Source organism: Ornithodoros turicata, chromosome 5 (assembly GCF_037126465.1).
Source record: "Ornithodoros turicata isolate Travis chromosome 5, ASM3712646v1, whole genome shotgun sequence".
NCBI classification, from domain to species: domain Eukaryota; kingdom Metazoa; phylum Arthropoda; class Arachnida; order Ixodida; family Argasidae; genus Ornithodoros; species Ornithodoros turicata.
Window position 1 is genome coordinate 12,743,550 of NC_088205.1, and position 20,149 is coordinate 12,763,698.

The 20,149-nt window shown below is 45.6% G+C and overlaps 3 protein-coding genes across 5 annotated transcripts in view; all 3 read right to left on the reverse strand.

Moving 5' to 3' along the window:
- Nucleotides 1-976: 976 nt before the first annotated feature.
- LOC135394053 (mitochondrial 2-oxodicarboxylate carrier-like) lies at nt 977-6,965 on the reverse strand. The gene is made up of 2 exons (XM_064624506.1): nt 6,707-6,965; nt 977-4,793 (listed from the first exon to the last, which is right to left on the reverse strand). The coding sequence occupies exons 1-2, from the start codon at nt 6,724-6,726 to the stop codon at nt 3,863-3,865; spliced, it is 951 nt and encodes a 316-aa protein (XP_064480576.1). The 5' UTR covers nt 6,727-6,965; the 3' UTR covers nt 977-3,862.
- A 1,143-nt stretch (nt 6,966-8,108) lies between these two features.
- LOC135394051 (sialin-like) overlaps nt 8,109-20,149 on the reverse strand; it is a 136,964-nt gene continuing 124,923 nt past the window's right edge. For 2 of the 3 annotated variants that reach the window (XM_064624503.1, XM_064624496.1), the window contains 3 exons: nt 12,245-12,337; nt 10,731-10,814; nt 8,109-8,169 (listed from right to left, as the gene is read on the reverse strand). The gene's annotated coding sequence lies outside the window, so the exon portion shown is untranslated. The other variant, XM_064624499.1, reaches the window with a different exon arrangement.
- LOC135395312 (mitochondrial 2-oxodicarboxylate carrier-like) lies at nt 15,949-17,794 on the reverse strand. The gene is made up of 2 exons (XM_064626541.1): nt 17,692-17,794; nt 15,949-17,184 (listed from the first exon to the last, which is right to left on the reverse strand). Exon 2 carries the CDS (start codon nt 17,004-17,006, stop codon nt 16,089-16,091), a length of 918 nt encoding a protein of 305 aa, XP_064482611.1. The 5' UTR covers nt 17,007-17,184; nt 17,692-17,794; the 3' UTR covers nt 15,949-16,088.

A 20,149-nucleotide genomic window follows, 5' to 3' on the forward strand; every position in this document is an offset into this window, starting at 1 on the left:
TGGTGCTCCAAAGTTTGTGCAAAACAGAAGACACGTGCTAGACAAGATGGCCGACAACGAGGTGAGCGCGCACATCGAACAGCGAATTGTCATGAAGTTTCTCGTGAATGAAGGCGTAAAGTCATCTGAAATTCACAGAAGACTTCAGGCTCAGTATGGCCACGATACACTTAGACGCAGCGAAGTGTTTGAGTGGTGCAAACGGTTCCGAGACGGCCGTACATCAGTGCAGGACGATCCCGACCGGGGCGGCTCAGAGCCCAGTGTCAGAGTTCCTGAGAATATCCAACTTGTGGAGCGCCTGATCCTCAAGGACCGACGGATAACATGTCTTGAACTGGCTCGAGAGACGGACCTTTCTGTGGGAACGTTGAACACTTGAACACACGTTGAACACAAGGAAATCCTCCATGCCCACAGTCACCCTTTCAATTCCTAATCCCCCCCCAAGGGAACAGGTTTACCGATTACAAAAGAAGGATGCACCCCATGCACAAAAAGAAGGTGCAGGCGCAGACGTTATGACGTCATAGGTCGTCCCTTTACTCCTCGTTACACCCCCGGGGGGTGATTCGAAGAGTGAACGAGCCTGTGTACCGCGTGCATCGAACCTTCTGTACTGTTCAGCAAACTGATGCATATGCTTTCGTCAGATGTCTTAAACTGAAAATATTTTGGATGGCCCTCTGTACTCCTTTAAGCTAATTGTGCATCACTAACAAAATTCTTAATATACGTAATTGCTCTGAGAATGTGACCTTTGTGTTTACACTTGTCTTTGAAAATGCATTCGAACAGATGACATTTTAACCCGGCTACATGCAGAATATTACAAAGCTACCGATATACACATGAAAGCCTCGCAGAAGCATTCCTCTGCTGGAAAATTTATACTCTAAGAAATGAAACAAACAAATTGAAATTGAAGGTCTCCTTGAACGCAGAAGTTTGCTGGTGCATGTCACAAAACATGGCATCAAACGAGTAAGTAAAATATTTAATTCAACAAATCTAAGCAGTAATGCACGCAGTAAACATGCTACAGATACCATCACCCGATGATTTATGTACATCGGGTACATGACGTATAAAAGCACTGTATCAAACAGCTGAAATAACAAACAGAAAGAAGGAGAAATATATGTCAACATTTGAACTATGTCTGACCCTCCAACAAATTCCATGGTAATCACAAAAAACTTACATGCAAAATAGCAGCTTACATATCTGAATTGCACAAACAACACAGGTACGACCGAATCATCAACAACATAACCCACTGAACTAGCGCCAGGCACAGGAACTGTATTCAAAATGATCCCATAAGCAGCTGACCTTGCCATAAAACAAAAAAAGTGGAACATCAAGCTGCAGAGAATCACACGTATATCAACATCCATCCTGTGTGCAAGCTTGCAGATTGCGAAATATCTTTTTACATCATAATTCTATTGCACATAAACAAATGAAACATTAGAGAAACAAAAGAACTATGCACACTAATCCTTTGTGCTTGCTTGGCCCTGTGTCAAATGCCCACAGTCCACAAAGTAAGATTTTTTCCACGTAGGACATCATGAAATAATTGTGATGATGAAAATGATTCATGATTTTTAGAGCTTTTTTTTTTTTCACTTATAAGCAGTCATCACTCCAAGAGAAACGAGATGTGATACATAATCCTTCTCCTCAGCAATGTCAGGCCATGTTGCAAACTATTGCACAAAAATGTATGTTTGTGAATAGCATATGGTATGATTTTACACGTCCTCTTGACAATGAAATTCAAAATGTTGCAGAAAATTTAGTGTCTCTACAGTGACATTTGTGCTGTGCCAAACCTGATAAACATTGGCCTCAACTGCATAGTTTCATTCACCACCAATTGTGCAAAAAAAAAAGAAAAGGAAAACTCAACATGCATACACATGGCAAGAGCTGCAAGTCTAAAAGTTACATGTGCACTGTGTATCAAGTTCACTAACTGCAAATGTCTTTTTCTTCTACAGAACAAGAGAAGGTTAAACCTGTGCTGCAATATTCCTAGTTGTATGGGTGCATGTATGTTGGACTTAAAGGGACGTTTTAATTAATGGGATCAGAAGCTGAAGGTCAACTGTAGCAAATTTTGCATGGCAGCATATTATAGGAAACAAGAAAGTGAAATTTTTGAATCATTGCTGATCGACAAAGGGGGAGATAGGTGCATCAGCGTGCCATCTGTTCTCTTAACAGATAAGGAGCTGGTTTTCCTTTCAGGTGAAATCCTGGTGTGTTGTGCAAATAAACTCACTGTTGAAAACAGCGCACCGTCTGTCTGACACTTGGGTGTCTGTGTCATCTATCTTAGCCCTTTCAGTATGTCGAGCATATTATAGTTATCTGTTACAAGGGGCACCTGGGGGTGTTTCCCTTTGTTGTGGCTCCCCGTCCATAAAAAAAGACCAAGGCTTTAGTGGTGTGCTACAGCAGCATCACATAGGATGCACAGTACAGGGCATGTGTTCCTGAATGTTGGCATGTTATGAAGGTTTCCTGCTCTCAAAAGAATTAGGAACTTGACACCATTTATCTCTTCTTTTTCTGAGTCAGGGGCTATTTAGAGTGCCACGGCAGATGTTGTTGCTGGCAGTAGATATCGTGGTAAGCTATGCCGATCTTATTCGACTTAATAATCGCGATGTGTTTTCACGCTGATGCATTATACACATTCCCTATGGAGCATGGCATGCCCTATGATACTTTCTATTTAAAGCAACAGTGTGGACCAAAACCAGAGCTCTTTCTCATGATGCTCAGAGTGACTGTGCAGAAGACATCAATTAAATTTGCAACCAATTATTTATAATTATATTTGTAGTTCCGTAGAGAACATTTCTGCACTTATGATGTCACTGGTGGTAACTTCAGGTCACGACCTACTATCATACTACGAAGCTGGACGCACGCAAAGCTCCCAGCGCTGGGGGTAGTAGTTCTTGCGGTCACTACTTCGCTATGGGATTTGGGGCTACAGCAGGCACTATTCCTTATCGCGTGCAACTGAAATATGGCAGCTTGCAATAGGCACCTTGAAGCTCGTGTTGCATTTGTCTATGTGCGTGTTTTTGCCTCAGAACAGTTAGTACTTTACATCATCTGATTTGCCAAAACTGAGCTGATGATGTATGGTGGCACCATCGAAAATTCACTTCATTACTACATCACACATACATTTCTGGTACATGACTACAACACCTTCCCAGGTAAAACATGTTTGCACGTGCAATTTCCAAACACCTGCCGTTCACCTGCACACATAACGCTACCATGAGCATGTTTATGACAAAGAGGAGGGTAGAACTTGCATAGCAAGCAGCAGGCTATGTAGCGGACAAATCATGGTGGGATTGGTGTAATAGAGTGTTACGTCATTCCTTTCCCCTACCGCCACCACCGTAACTAACCTGACCCGGCTCTCACATAGGCAATAGCCGCATTTCCAGGTCTTTATTTATAATAATATTAATTATTATTAATTATATTAATTATTTATAATATAATAATATAGCCATATTTCCGTGTCTTCAGTACAGTAGTAGGCTGTCTGTAGTATAGTAGCAGGTTGTGCTTCTGGTTTCCATTCCACAAAGCAATCAATTGAAGACAAAACTTGGCAACGAAAATTAACGCAAGCAGCGAAATGACGGACAAGAAATTGCAACCCCCCAACTAGGAACGTTACAGCAGAGGGTAATCCTATGGAAAGACAATCGGTTATATTAGAAAAACTGGCTTGCAGTTAACTGAGAAGTACTGTATGCTATACGTAGCATGTCATTCGCCTTTTAACGCCAAGAAGAATAGGAGGGATGTTTAAAAGCTATCCCGGAAATTTGCTTCGAAGAAACTCGTTCATGTGTTCGTACACCACCAGCATGACAGCACCACCGGGTCCCAGCCTCAGGACTTTGGGCAGCAAGCCCTTGTAGAGGGCCAGGAACCCTTCTTCAACATACACAAGACGCATGCTTTGCAAGCAGCTCCTGTACTTGATCGTGCCCGGACCCCCAGGCTGCGGCCCCTGGATTCGACTCTTGGCCACATCGAACGGAATGTTCACCATCGACGCTCCCGTACCGGCAACAAATCCCGTGGCCAAACGCATTGCAAAGTTTGCTGCTTCAGTTTCAGTTTTGGGCAGGTGCTCCTTCACGGAGAAGTAGAATCCGAAGTAGACCATGTTGAAGACACCATTCCTCCCCAACGTAGATGTAAGCCCCAGGTTCAACCCACGCAGCCCAAATCCGGCCTCGCGATAGATGCCCCTGGCAACAGCGAAAGTGCTCGGCTGACGCGTAACCACTTCGCGATCTGTCTGCAGACGAACTTTCACCACTTCGAAAGGGTTGACGAAAATGGCTTCCGTGAAGCCGGCAAAGAGGCCAGCGAGCGACAACGTCACGGGTGTCGGTGTCGAGGCACCGAAGGAGAAGACCTTCTTGTACTGCTCGAAAGTGAAGAACTTCACCGCCCGCTTGGGAGTCTCTGCCAAGATCGGCGGAAGGATGCCCTTATATATGGCCAGGAAGCCCTCGGAACGCATCATGCGTCGAAAGCAGTCCGCGATAGAGCGGTAGCGTTCCTGCGAAGGAGCAGTGTTACGCTGCACCTGGAAGCGCGTTTTGACCACATCCAGAGGGTGCATGAGGCATATCTCGACGAAGCCAGCCGATCCACCAGAGGCGATCTGGATGGCAGCCTCGCGAGCCAGCTTTCGAGCGCCTGACTGTTTCCGTTCCGACATGGTTTCCCTGTAACAACATATTAGGAAGGTGTGAAGGATAGGCGCAAAGAGACAGAACATCCAGGATGTAAACAGACATGCAGAAGTTATGGAAAGGAAGTGGATGGTGGGGCTGGCATGCATTACCATTAAGGTATGAAGGGACTGAGCTACAAGTTTGTCAGGTAGCGAAACAACTGAAAGGTTACACGAAATAAAGGAGAAAACCCAGTCCCAGTTTTCTCTTTGCGTAAGATTGAAAAGATGCACAATGCAGATATGTAGTTAACTCCTGAACAAATGTTGGATGCAGCATAATGCAAGCATCAACAAGTTCTTTAAAAGGGCATGGCTAAGGAGCTAAGGCGCAATCATCAACTGCTCTCATATCAACCTGCACATCACCTGATCTACCCCCAAAATGTAATTTGGAGCAATTTGTGAAGCTGAGAAATGTGTGCTTTGGAGCACTGAAACATCGCAATTTTTCTTCCTACAAACACCTGCACTAATAGGTCCCGCTTGGCAACTGCTGTGTGGCAACTGTCGTTTTAAATAACGTCACGTGGTATTACGTGTCGAGGCAATTCTTGGCAGCACAGAAGTACACATAAAAAAAAAAAAAAACGTGTAAAAACACGCGTCTAATTACTAAGTGAGAAGACTTTGTGGGACAGCATTGCGTGCGGCAAAGTTTTGCGCACGACCCACTAGATTATAACGACCATGTCATAATCTGCAACCCCTATGAGGAGCCCATCCGCACGATCCGCTACGAGCACTACACATTGGCCCACGAGATCTACATCGTGATTGGACAATGGAAATTTGAACGCACAGAAGCAGACACACGACTACCGTAGCTGACGACAGCAACAGCTCCTATGAAAACGTGTTGAATGATGATGATGAACTTTAGGAAGAAGCAGAAATTGAGGAAGCAATAACGGGGCCGATGAGTAAGCGCCACCGCTAGCTTCCAAACGCGGCGCTGGGAAGTCGTGGTTTTGTGTCAGCATGTGCTGATGTTTGGTTACAGCTCCTGCCTTGCCAATGTGAAAAATAAAAATAAAGAGCTCACATAAGAACAGACAGCGGACTGGAAACGTTTCCCCAATTTTCTTGCACAGAACGAAGCCACACACGGTTAATGTATGTGTCCGTGTGGTTGCAAGAAAATAAAGAGCACCACCATTGCAAAAGTAATATTACTCTATTTTGCTACTTGTTTCCCAATTTTTATCAGGATGGCGCAGTAAATCTCCTTTGGTGCAGGAGTGGAATCACTGTTTCAAATAGCATAGTATGCAACATTTTTCGTCTCTCACTTTTCAATAATGTATAGGAGTCATTTTCTTCACACGGAAAGTATTTCCATGTTTTTGGGAAGAACTGCCTCTTGAAAAGTCCTTTGCAGCAACTTGAATTTGCAAATGTGGTTGGAAGTACTGTTCAGTTTTGAGTTCTTATCACTTCAGAGATCTCTGGTAAATCTGGTAAATGAAAATGCACTCTAAATTCATGCGAATTCGGGTGAAAAAACTTCTAGTACGCTAAATTTTGGGGAGAAATCTGGCTCAGTTACTCAAACTAACTGTACTGGTTTGGTACAAATGGTGATGTAACTGCATTTGCTGCCAAACAAAATAGTGTGCATTCCTACAGACGCCTCAGTAGGGTAATTTGCCGGGTAAACATCAGATTTCACCCTAAAGAGGCAAAAGAGGAAACCTTCAATTCGGGGAAAAATTGAGTTAAACCCTAAAACATCAGGCTATAAATATAACGATGTTACTTCGCCTAATAATCCTATCACTAACTATGTCTCAACTTTAGAAAATCAGTTTGCTGCAAAAACTCACTTCGCTCAAGGCTCAATTCAATTTGCTCATAGATATTTGCAATTCAAAACCTGCCTTTCTTTTTCTGCTTATTCCTTACCTTCCTTCCTTCGCACACATAAACTTCCTCCACACGTATCGACTTTCAACCGATATTAACGTAAGACTGAGCACGTTCTACAAGACTTCGGGCAGTCACCCCCCCAAAAAAAGAGACTTGACAGGTGCCTGTGAAGAACTATGTTGTCGAGGCAGCCCGGTGGAAGTCCACACAATGCCAGCCAACAAAATGCACAGAGAAGAGTAACAAAGGCAGCACTCTAGCCAAGCTGTTACGATACCACACACAAAAGAGCAACTGCTTGACGTAACACAATATCCAATGCAACGAGCGATAGAGACGTCCTTATCTTCCCCATGAGAGGAAAGACAACAAGTCTCACTTCGTCTGTGTCTGTAATCAGCTCTTGCGGCAAGCGCCCTCAAGGACTCTGTGTATCTCTTAAGTGCTTTTGTTTATCCGTCTAGTTACGTTCGCAGCTCGGCATCTGCTGCCATATTTTTTGCTTTCGGCATTGAAAGTACTGAAGGTCGAATGAGAAAGATAATATGGATTTCTTGGCACCTTGAGTAACTGATCGCATGGAAGCATCTAAGACAAAGACAAATCGAAGTAGACACACAGCTCCTATTACCAAACAGAGGTTTATTGAAGCACATGCCATTTATAAGGCCTCGTGCACACGCTCCATCTCAGACACAGTTTTTCTTATGGAGTCAAGGTTATCTATTCCACACAGACACATTGTAGACCGGCTTCCTGGATGACCTGAAAGATCACTTGTTTAGGTTTAAAGTGCATGCGTCCTGAATCTAAGTGTGCTCAAAGTGTGACCGCCGTCCCCAGATCACCCCTTCGAGTGCCTTTAGTATTTCTGTTGTGTTCTACAATGTCTAGTCTGTTCAACCTAACATTTTCCACAAGATAGAAGGATCCTAATTTTGTTTGCAAACAATGAAAGGTTGTCTATGCTTAATCTTGCATACTTTTTCTTCCTATCCATTGACCATAAGGGTGACAACTTTCCTCAGATTGAGGGCATGCGCACTTCAAAACCTGAGAGATAGATAGAGAGAGAGAAAGAGAGAGAGATATCCTTGAGGAGACTCTCATCCAGGAAGCAGGTCCAGAATGAATCTGTGTAGAATTGATAACCTTGGCACTAGAGGAAAGACAGTACCTGAAGTAGGGCATGTGCACAAGGGCATTACATAACCAGGACCTATCTCAACGAACCTGTGTTTGGTAGTAGGAGATTGCGTGTTCTCCTTCATTTTGTGTTTGTCTTTGGATGCTCCTATGTCACGGGTCACTAAAAGATCGAATCTTGTGCCACGCTCAAAGTTATTGCAACTTGTTCTTATCCTTTTATTGTTCACACTACTGCATGTATGTGTGAAACATGCAAACGGGAAGAAAGTAACATAAAAAATTATTCCCTACCTATAACTTCACGCAATGAATTCAAGCAGGCTTCATGGAAACAGATGGTTCGCCCAGATCTAAGAAAAAAAAAAAGAAAAGAAGGTGCAAAATTTATAATCAGCAATCATCGAAAACACCTTTGCAAAACAAGTACAATGTGTAGACAAACACACCTTTAAAGGCTAACAGATATCATTTTCCAAGGCACTTCCGTCACTCCTGCTTTGCAGCAAACGTAGTTCTGAGATGCACATGCCAAATGCGACACAGTTTTCCAAAGCGAAGGACAGGGACATGTGCTACTGAAGCAATATCACGCCAGAAATGGTTACAGTCACTCTGACATGGCAAGAGCAACGTCTATTCCTCCCAACTTCTCTGTGAGTTTGCCTGCTCCAATGGCAGATATCTGTTGCATCTTTGCTTCCAAAACTACTCACCACTCCGGTTCTGCTAAAAGCAGATGCCAGCAAAACTCCAGTTCAGTTAGCCCTGCTCAGACAATATAAACGGATGGAAGTATGGCAGTCGCCAAAAAAAATCAGACAGCGGAGGGATTTGAACCACACAACTCAGCCTCAGAACAGCCTCAGAACAGCCTCAGCACAGCCTCAGCACAGCCTCAGCACAGCCTCAGCACAGCCTCAGTACAGCCTCAGTACAGCCTCAGTACAGCCTCAGTACAGCCTCAGTACAGCCTCAGTACAGCCTCAGTACAGTTACTTTCCATCGTGCTCAAAATAAACTGAGTCCGTGTAATCCGAGTGCGACGTAGCCTAAAGAGGTAAGGAAGTGACATTCAACATGGCCCGAAACCCTGTTTAATTCACCAAGCAATCTACCGGGAGCCAATATGCACTATATTTTCACTGTGTGGTGTATCGTCACTGCAAAATCAAATTTACAAAAAAAAAAAAAAAAAAGACTGGAGAAGCAGCCATCGGCACGGCCTGATCTCTACGCGTGACGTTAGCATTCCTGCGTGGCACCTGACCTGCATTGGGAGCAGCCGTAAGCTCTCATCGGCCACGAAAAATTCGTCTGGAACTGGTACTGCTACGCCACGTCACCTGATTGGCCCTCCCATCTTTTATTTATATATGCGCTCTTTGAAGGAGTGTGGGGATTCGAGAGAATGTGTAGATCGGGGGTGTCTCATGCGTGCTACGGGTGAGCTGTGCTCGTCGTTCCTACAGAACAGCTCGTGTTATTTGTTGCACAACATGCTGCAGCCAAAAAAGATAAATTTATGGAGGGACATCTTACTGCTCCTCGAAGTGTAATTTTGCAGAATATCTTCACAAATGCCTCACCTACAGGAGAAAGTTGCTCCCTTGCGCTCTTATTACCCGATGGTAGCTGGAAAGCGAACTGTACAAGCCGCTGAATATGATGGTAAGGGGTTCCCTCAAAGTTCCCTCAAAGGTAAGTGAACGCAGCAGCGAGAAACGAGAGGGTTGTGTGTCATTTCTTAGCCAACAGATGAGAGACCATACTTTGTCTTATCAAGAAAACAAGCTTCGTTTGCACTTCTGCTTTGAAGTGACTATTGCATCCGGAAACATGCACGTGAGACCGATACGGTAATGTTTGGCACAGCTTAACAGTCTACGTGGCAAACTTTCTCATCCGAAAACAGCTTATATATTAAGCAACCGAGTTCTAAAGATTCACAGTCTGTCTGCAGCCGAGGAAGCCCCAGCGATAGTAACATCATGATGACATAAGCCATGCACACGTACGAACACACCCGACGCTAACCCAGAAGTGTCATTCCGCTGCCAATCACAAGCTCCCCGCGACCTGCAGACGCCACCCCATCCACCCGCCTCATTGGACTTGTCCAGGCCGCCAAAAGGGCACTCCTTCATTGGCCGTGTCCGAGTGACATTTTCTCTGATTTCGATAGAGAGAATACTCTCCAGAATACTCTCAACACCCGTCTTCTGTTCTTGCCACGCATTACATCACACTGTGCGGAACTGCAGCACTTGTCTTGTCGGATGTTCGGCATTAATGTCAGTGATAAATGAGGAGTAATACGGCAGAGATCCGAATCGGCCAGGATGGATGCGGCAGTCCCTTTTAATGGCTTTACTGTAGCTCTAAAGAATACTTAGGGCTCTTCATTTTCGGGTTAAACCCGATTTTACACGATAGTTCCCCCCGAACGAGTTTTCAAGAATTCGTGTAACACCCGATATCTACCCGAAATCCTTGCGGTCCTTCAACTTGTCGTTCTAGGTAAACCGTTGGAAAAGTGAATCATAATCTCGGCAAAGAGAGCTATTGGTGACAACCTATTTGTCCTCCGTTTATGTTCCCTTCCTGCAGGAGAAAAAAGACTAACTTTTGTGGAGCTCGGACAAGCGTTTGAATACCCACAGCCATTCACTGCCCCAGTTCCGAGCGGAAATATAAAGGTTCTTGTTTCTCATGCCAGTGTCACAGCAGTGGCTTGTTTCATATGCCTTTCGTTTTACCCGAAAATTCCCCCGATGACATATCAAACGGAGATCATAGCGCCTGATTTCTCCCCGTGTTCTTGTAAAATAGTACCCGATTTCCCCTCCTCGAATCTGAAAAATCATAAAACTCGAAAACGAAGAACCCTAAGAATACTCAATTGTGTACTCACAGAAGTTTGTGTGAAGAAAACGACACTTGCTATGGCTTGACTATGCAGTGGGCAGCCATGGGTTGGTGCCAGAGTTGGTGGCCCCTACATGCATGAAGATGTGTCATCAAAAATTTCTGTTACTCTTACTAGCACACACTGAGCACCAAAAGCAAGCCTGGATAGAGACATAAATCATTGATGTGAGTCTTAGTCATTTGCAATTTCATTAGTACCGTAGCATTTTTAGAAGCACTTAGGATTAGCCGCACTTTCAAGCAGTGGCATCACTAGGGGGGTGCAAGGGGTGTGGTCTGAACCAGTACCGCCACTTCCTCTCTTTCGCTGTGGCATGATGACACCCAAAAGAACATCAGGAGCCATCTACAACACACGATTTTCGTCAGTGTGTGGTATAAAATTGTTATTTATTTTGCGTCACCTGGTATGGAAAGAGATCCATTATTGGGAGGGGGACGGGGGTGATGCAAAGAGCTCCCACACTGGGTTACGCATGCCCTAGTAACGGCACTACTTTCAAAGGTGCACAAAGACGTGTGGGATAGCACCTGTAGTGTACAACAAGGGTTTCTCATTTTCAGAGACTATACTTAGAGCCTGAAGTTTTAGGGTTTAACCCATTTCTTCCACGAATCTGCACCCCAAATTGAAGGTTGCCTCTTTAGGGTGAAACCCGATTTTTACGCAGGAGATTGCCCTTACTGAAACGTCTGTAGGAATGCAGCTTGTTTGGCACCAAAAGCATGCAATTACATCACCGTTTGTACCAAACCAGGACAGCTTGTTTGAGCAATAGAACCAGATTTCTCCCCGAATTTAGCATACTGGAAGTTTTCCCACACAAATTTGCATGAATTTAGAGCACATGTTGATTTCCGTGATATTCCCCCTCCCTCCAAATTGTGAAAAAAACGTTTCCCGAAAACTTGGAGCTCTAATTATACTTTCCAAAGTTTTACAAGGTAGGACCAAGATAACCAAATGAGAGAATTTATCCTGTTTTCTTGTGACATTACAGAAGTCAACTGAAACTTGAAATACTGCACTTTGGTCTTGCCACTATTTTCGCGGTGCTTCGAGATGTCTCAGTGAGTATAATCTCCAACAACGAGAAATCCTACTTACAACTCAAAACAAGCCCTGGGAAAAGAAAGCACCTGAATGTAACATCCAAAACAGGCATGGTATTAGTATCACTTCCGTTGCCCATCCTATTTCTGTCCTTGTATGCTTCCTCAGCGGAGACCCAACACTTAATAAATGCTGTAGATATGAATGTCTGTATAGTGTGCAAATGCCATAGGCTCTACCTTTACACTTACATATCTGGTATGATGTGAATGTATGATTAACAGTTGATATAAAATGACACATTCTCATATTCTTATTGGAAACATCGTCCACATAATTCTCACACAAATAGCAAAGCGATAAACTAGGAGAATCCATTATACTTTTAAAACTGTCCTGAACTGTAGAATTTCATACCATAGTTTGAACAAACAGTATCTCACCAGATTTCTTCCTATACTGGTGTCAGACTTCCTGGAAGTGTTTTTTCTATTTTCTCCAAGATGAATGTATGAATGTACTGCGTTGTTTGTTATCTGTAAGCGAGAAAGAAAAAATGAACAGAGAGATAAGCCACACTCTTACTCTTCTGTGATGACGCCAATGCTTCCTGCTTTCAAATGATGACATAGTCCTTCTAGGGTACAGATGTTGTCACAGTTGGCACGTGTAATTAAAGATATGATCTCAGAAAGCACATGATGAGAGCGGGTTAGTTTGGATGAAACAAGACATGACGTCCTGTCTTCTTTCCACATCATGGCTCTGCTTGATAACTAAAGTAATAGCAAAACATTGCTTCGCAAATCCTTCAATGTAAATGATGTTTTGAAAAAGGCTCAAATGCAATAATCTAACGTGTGGCAGGCTAAGTACTCTATAGGAACACTTTTAACATTGTGTCCATTCTCTATGTGTGTCTACAGATATGCTCATGAGCTTAAATGTGCGAATTGAAGCATTCTGTCGAACCTTATGATGTGGGTAATAGCAATGCTCAAAAACTGCCACAGCACCCTCTCTTCCACAGAGCTCGTGCAAGCTGTGATAACTACTTCTTACCTTCAAGCAGATCCTAAAGCAAACAGGACTCATTTATTTTGTCCATTTGTGTTGCCATTCACAAAACTTTTCCTTCTGTCTACAAACAGTTGTACACTTTATCTATGCACGTCCTGCTATTGTCTTGCTTTTAATAATACAATCATAAAGACGAGGTTCCGCGAAGTCTGCACTCCAGGGAGTGTGCTCCAGACATACACTGCTCCGCGTACGAAACGAAATGTTATATCCACAAGACATCAGCCGGGTTCGCGTCGCAGTCACCTCACGCCACCGCAGTCTGACGGATGTCACGCCATACGTCGTCGTGCCAGAAATAATTCCATAGAGCACGGGTGCCAATACCCGGCTCACCGCTGAGGCACGCCCCAGAGCTTGAGCGTCTGAGCCACTGCGGGCGTTTGTTATCCCGACCATGCAGCGTTTTACTGCGTCCACTTCAAAACACTATCACTGGAATCCAGCGCCATTTAATTCTTAAACTGTCGAAGGAAACACAATCCTTAGGCTTACACTGCTGGGATTGCTCACGGCGTGCGATTATCACTTAATTTTAAGTGACAACCCGCAAAGAGACAGGAAGGACTCACATGAACCTCAGTACACTAGTTGTTTCTGTCCCGCTAGAAGAACGTTTGTTTTCAGACAGGTGTCCTAAGGTCGGAAGCTCGCCTGGAAGCGCGAAGCACAACTGTTCCAGATGTTTATGCTCAACACGACCGGTCGCGATAACCGCGCTCATTGGTTTCTGCTACCGCACACCGACAGGCGCCGCTGGCGTTGGCGCGCACTTCGCTTGGGTTACGGAGTTACGGTTTTGTTTTGCCAGTTGCTCGCGCACATGATGAAAGCAGGGACCGGAAACGTTATTTTTTCGCGAGATCTGAACTGTAAGGGGGATGTGGCGGCAACTCCCACCCAAATTCCTGTAAGGTGCGTGTCGTGAGATGCGCGGTATGCGGGCGTGCATATAGTTCTGTAGGAGGAGTGATGAGGCCCGGCCACTTTTGCTTCAGCGCCTTATGCACATCCCTGAGAACCTGGCAGTAATATGCACTATTGATGGTGGTACCACTGGGCAGAAAATCAACATGAACAACGCCAGCCTTGTCCCAAAAAACCGTGGCCATGACCTTACCCGCAGACGGGGTGCTTCGGAACTTCTTGGGAGCTGGCGAGCCCGGATGCTTCCACTGTTTTGATGCGCGTTTAGACTCAGGAGTGAAATGGCGCACCCACGTTTCATCGTACGTGATGATCCGATCAATTAAGGAACGGCTGTCCTTCAGCGTCGAAATGGTACCTTAGCGCTTGGGAGATTTCCAGTCTTCTCTGCCGGTCAAACACGGAGAGCTGCCTCGGGACCCAACAGGCACTAACTTTCCGAAACTGGAGGTGTTCATGAATGATAGTGTTCAACGTTCCCACAGAAAGGTCCGTCTTTCGAGCCAGTTCGAGACATGTTTTCCGTCGGTCCTTGAGGATAGGCGCTCCACAAGTTGGATGCTCTCAGGAACTCTGACACTGGGCTCTGAGCCGCCCCGGTCGGGATCGTCCTGCACTGACGTACGGCCGTCTCGGAACCGTCTGCACCACTCAAACGCTTTGCTGCGGCTAAGTGTATCGTGGTCATACTGAGCCTGAAGTCTTCTGTGAATTTCAGATGACTTTATGCCTTCGTTCACGAGAAACTTCATGACATTTCGTTGTTCGATGTGCGCGCTCACCTCGTTGTCGGCTATCTTGTTCAGCACGTGTCTTCTGCGTTCCTGCGTTTTGCACAAACTTTGGAGCACCACGTGGTGAACGCGGAGGCCTGTCGCGTGTGAAAATGACGAAAAAGAAGTAGCCCGAGCCATTTGTATACGCAGGAGATAGAAGAAAAGTCCCGTTTTGACTTGAACACCCCTAGTACATTTGTTGTCGTTGTTGCCGACACAGCAGTGGTTCACAGCAACACTGCGCGTACAGACCTGCATTTCGGGTGCAAAGTTACGGAAGCATACTGTACTCTAAATCATCGTTCATTAATCGTATACAACCTGTTACATCCTCCTCAAGGACTGGCGATTGTTTGGCACAGCCCAAAATGAAAACTTGGGATTGCTGGACGACAAAAATCATGTACAAAGAAGCATACAACTGCCAAATGGACGACCTCAAAACTAGTACAACTCAATGAACGCAATAGCTGCGAGGAGGAAATACCTCGCGCAGTTGAGTTGCAGTTTTGTTTTGTTCAGTTTCGGTTTCGAATTTGTTTGGCAACGCACCGCTGTGTAAATCGTAGTTCCGATCTCTCACAACGCACATGACGTCTGAACTTTTCGCGAACCAGTAACCGCCTAAATTTATTTCGGTTCAGTTCCGGTTCAATGAAAATTACGGGTTTTTAGCGGTTTTCTGTTCGGGTTCAGTTTCGACTCTGATCCCTGGATGAAAGCCGCGCACATGATAAAAGGCGTCCGACTCGGGCAATTCGTTTTGTCCGACAAAAGGGCCCATGCGGATTTTCGCAACGTCTAGAAAGCGATCGTGCTGTAGTAGTCTGTTCTGGTTTGGAGTTGAAGGACAACGATTATGTGGCAGGAACCGACATTCGGTTCTTCTAGTGTTCAATTTATTTGCTATCAATTTTCGAGCCGTACAGCCGTAAGTTTGGGCCTGTTTACAAGCTTGCGCTTCAGCTTTCACAACGTGATTCACCACATGATGAGAGCACGGTGCGTGCTGTAACATACAAAATGCTTATTTATTATTGACGTTTTGCTTGCTCTACAGCTCTAGACACCTCGGTAAACAACGCCACTAACACTTCTCTGTGTATTTTCCAAACGATCTGCCAGACGAGGGCACGCTGCTAGGTAAAGAACGATGCAGAAGAGGTATCCTTGGTATGAGCGTATCCAAGGAGGCATCGAAGTGACGATGACGATGCACCCTTACAACAGTATCGCTTGCATAGCGGTCGGTGTCTCCATATGGAGACATGCAGAAGCGTGACCTTTTAACTGTTCCTCTTACGCTCACACACAATCGGAAGGATGCTCCACAGCCACAAACACGGTGACACAAATCACCATAATTCCTATTTAATACATATTTAATGAATAAATTCATCAAATTCATCGTACGCATCTTCGTCAGATAGCGTAATATTGATGTCAAATAATTTTAGCAGTGGCATAAAATGCCAATCGTCACTTTGCCCTAGTAACCCGTTCATTATAATCGGCGCACCATTGCCTCTAATAACTCCACGATGTGTTCATATAGAACAATAATTAACCCGTGGCCTGTACTAAGCCTGAGCATCTTTGGAGCCAAACCTTTGTACAAAGCCAAGAAGCCTTCTTCCTTGTACACCAAGGTCAAGGACTGCCAACATGTCTTGTACTTTACCTTCCCGGGTTCCGGCTGTGGTCCTTGAATCCTACTCTTCGCTACGTCAAACGGAATATTAAAACACGTGCCGACGCAACCACTGAACACTCCGAACCCCATCTTCCAGGCATTCTCTTCCAGTGCAGATTTGTACGCAGGAGCTGAAGACTTTAACTTGTTGTAAACGGCAAAATAAATGGCGAGGAAGACGCCGTGCCGAAAAACATTCGCGGTCATACCTAGACTAAGTCCTCTGGGCCCCAATCCGTGAGACCTGTAGATTTGTTTCGCTAAAGCGTAAGAACTCGGTTGTTGCTGGACGAACTGACGATCTGTCTGAAGCCGTACCTTGACGACCTCGAAAGGATTCACAGCCGCTCCCTCGACGACACCCGCGACGAAACCAGCCGTTCCAGTCGTAGCAACCTGTCCGACGTAGGGCGATAATTTTCGTTTGCAATATTCGTACACCACGAAGCGCACAGCCATCTTGGGTGTCTCTACAACCAGAACGGGAAGGATTCCCTTGTAGACCGACAGAAAGCCCTCGGCCTTGACCATGCGGGCGAAGCAGTTGGTGATGGACTTGTAGCGGTTCGGGTCATCCGCTGACTGCATCTGGAGCCTCGTCTTGACGACATCCAAGGGATGGTTAACGCACACTTCAATGAAGCCAGCCACAGCTCCTGCAGTGAATTGAACCGCCGCTTTTTGATGATGAGGAATTTCGAACAAGACTTCGTCCGCTTGCGATGTCATGGCTGCAGAGGGTCCGGGCAGTGGACGTTGTTCTGCCTGCTTCTTTCAAGGCACATTTACGGGCACCTGGCTCGTCCCTTGCCTTCCTTCCTTCCTTCGGCGCTTGCGCAAATGGCTATCCGAAGGTCGCGCTCATTCACGAACGGCTGTTCGCTTGCGATGCGTCAGCTGTGACGTCCTGTGTGTAAGTGACTGCGATAAGCATTACGCTACGGGAGCGCTCTTGGGCTATTCAAATACACACATATACGCTGCAGTAGCACATTAAACCATGCACGTGTCGTGCCGTCTCCCTTGTGCTGTATTCACAGAGAAAAGACCTGTATATGTGTGGCTCCTCCGCATATCGTGATCGGAAATATGCCAAGAACAATTTCCAAGGGGCGTGTATAATGTTGAGGAAAAGCAAAGACGACAGACAGCAGGAGCAAGTAGACTTTACTGCTCCAAATCGAAAACGAGAATGCTAGCTCATGCCCATAACGTGCCTGTCCATAAGGTGCGTGAGAGAGGTGCGCAGTAGCTTCATCTTCCTTAACAGGGGGTATGAAACCATTTAGTCTTTTTTATCTTTCCCAATAATCAGCGGTAGATATGTAGATAAAAAGTGGAGGTCTGTCGCGGGGTTAATACAACAAGAAGCAACAATCAAACGCGCGATGAATCAATGAATCAAGTGCCCTACCCGCTCATCACCCGCCGGTCGGAACCCACTTCTTCTTCTTCTTCTTCTACCAATGAGATAATGGCCGTGAGCCGGAACCCACTTCTCCCTCGTCTTCCTCTTCACCTCAGAGTGGCACATAGCCCGGTGCAGCCCGGACCGAAGTCACGTGACGATGCCCGGCAGCTTTGGGCGTTTATGTATGGCGCCATAGTTTATGTTTATTCGATCGGAGCAGAGCCCGAGCTGAGCGGAAGTGCGTCACCGAACCGGAAATCGATCGGTCGGGTGTAAAGCAAGGAGAAAATTAAATTCCATACGCGACCGAGCGACAACGGCTTTGCGCTTGCGCAGTATCTATTGCTGTGTCGTCTGCTTCCGTTGGTGTTCGTCGTAGGGCACCGTAGTGGCTTGAAGGTTTCGCTTCTGTCAGTTCTTCTGATTTTGTGTTCCTTCTTTTTTCTTTTTGTACATCATTTCATGTTTCATTCCATGTTGCACGTAGTGTGTGGAAGACGACGACGACGACCAATTTGCTTGCCGTTCACGCGGGGCCACTCGCGCGTTCGTCCATCACGACGCTGGCTGCAAACTCTGCATCAAAGCCTGTGTTACATAAGTTTCGCGACATCTGTCAGAGAGTTTTGCATTTTCAAGCACTAATTCCACAACTGGTTCGTGTGGTACGGCGGTCTAGATTGTCTGGATGAAAGCCATCTCAAAATTTCAAAATAGCCGCCATCTTCTAGCTCAGGAATTGTGGGAAGGATCTGCGAGCTCGCCCTCCAACCTCCGAGCGAAGCGAGCTGCCTCGGAGGTGACTCTGAGCGAATATCCAAACACAAAGCGGGCAGATCTGAGCCAATTCTCATACGCTCTCGAGCCAGATCTGTGACGACATATCCGCTCCGAGCGCCTCCGGGCGATTAAACATAAACGCCCTTTGTCGTTTGCAAGGGAAAGGAGAGAAATATCCATTCGTGATGACGGCCAGGTTTAGTTTAGGTTCGCCTAGTCCCTTTTGAATGAGGTTAGGCGTCTTGTGAACACCACAGGTGAAGAAAAAAGGTTGGTTGAAAGGTAGGCAGCTCGGCCACTGCGTGTGAAGCAGAAAAAGAAGAAACGGGGAACAATGTCGAGAAGAAGAATAGCTCCCGACCGTCTTTTGCGAGAGAGGAGAATAGCAACTCGTTTTCATTCTGTCATCCTATCTTTACTGCGTAAATTTAAAGAAGTGTACTGCAAACTTTCAGGGATGTAGTTCCGTATCCGTACTTATGGCTCTTCAATAAAAATAGAAGAATAACAAAAAAAAAAGAGAGAGAGAGAAAGGCTCTATACCTGGAAAAGCAAAATATTGGCGAAAGACAGACATCAAGATCAGCAAGGAATCTGAGGAAATAAATAAGAAAAGACAAAACAAAATTAACCATATGTTTTCCACTTTTCAAGGGAATCCGTCGTATTTACAAAAGCGGCACCAGCTGATGCTGGCTAGGGTGCCTGAATACTAGCTCCCTCTGTGTGGAGGGGGCCTAGTATTGAGGCACCCTATAATACTGGCACCGCCTAGAGCGCGCAGGGGAACATGGCGGCATAATGGCGGCGAAGGGGCGACCGAGCGACCTAAGCGACCCATACGGACTTCATAGGAAGGTGTCAACCCCCCTCCCTCACCTTTTATGCAACAAAAATCAGGAATTTGGTTGTCAAAGCACGCGTTGACAACTATATATTATGAAAGGCTGGCTACTGTAGCCCTGTTTTAATGGCTTATCAAAGTATTGTTCTTGGAGCTTCATTAACTTGGTGTATGCCTTCCCAACGCAGCTGGGCCCGCATGCACGAACGTTGAGGCAATTCCTCAGTGCTCCCTCAGTAGCTTTGCCAGTCCTCTAAAAAAGCACCGTGTGCAGAAACCACTACTGAAGCAATCGAGGGCAGAATTGAGGAACTGCCTGAACGTTCGTGCAAGCGGGCAGGACTCTCATTTTGATTGAAGCAACACCCCCTATAGTCGGAAACCGCCGACATTCCGAAAAAGAGACTGTCTCCTGGGCAAGCTACCCCTGGGCCAAACCCCTTTGAAATTCGTGGAGTTCCCAATGCAGGCCAACGTCAGGATCCGAGGTGGGCTTCGTGATCACGTTAGCACTATGGACTCACCAGATACATCAAACACGAGACGAATCACGTTTAAAATTCCCAGTGAAATCATCTAGTGCTCCTTAGAACGACAGCTATCCAAAAATCAACGACTGTGCTCTGTCTCCATGCCCAATGTCGTTCACACTCGACAAAACCGAAGTGAAGCAGTTAGGGGTCATATAGTGGACTTATATTATGTGCGGCTTTGCAAAAGCTCCCTTTATAACACAAGCATTGTTGGATGGACCGGTAAAAAAATTTAAGTTACCCTTCTCGCTCGAACACTTTGGTTGCAACCACACTCTAAAAACTGAACTTCACCGCATAGCAC

Excerpts from the sequence above, each read along its gene's own strand:
- LOC135394053 (XM_064624506.1), bottom strand. The coding sequence starts at position 6,726 with ATGTGTGCGAAGGAAGGAAG. Across the intron at positions 4,794-6,706 it reads ATGTGTGCGAAGGAAGGAAG|GGAAACCATGTCGGAACGGA; the intron begins GTAAGGAATAAG and ends ATGTTGTTACAG.
- LOC135395312 (XM_064626541.1), bottom strand. The coding sequence starts at position 17,006 with ATGACATCGCAAGCGGACGAAGTCTTGTTCGAAATTCCTCATCATCAA.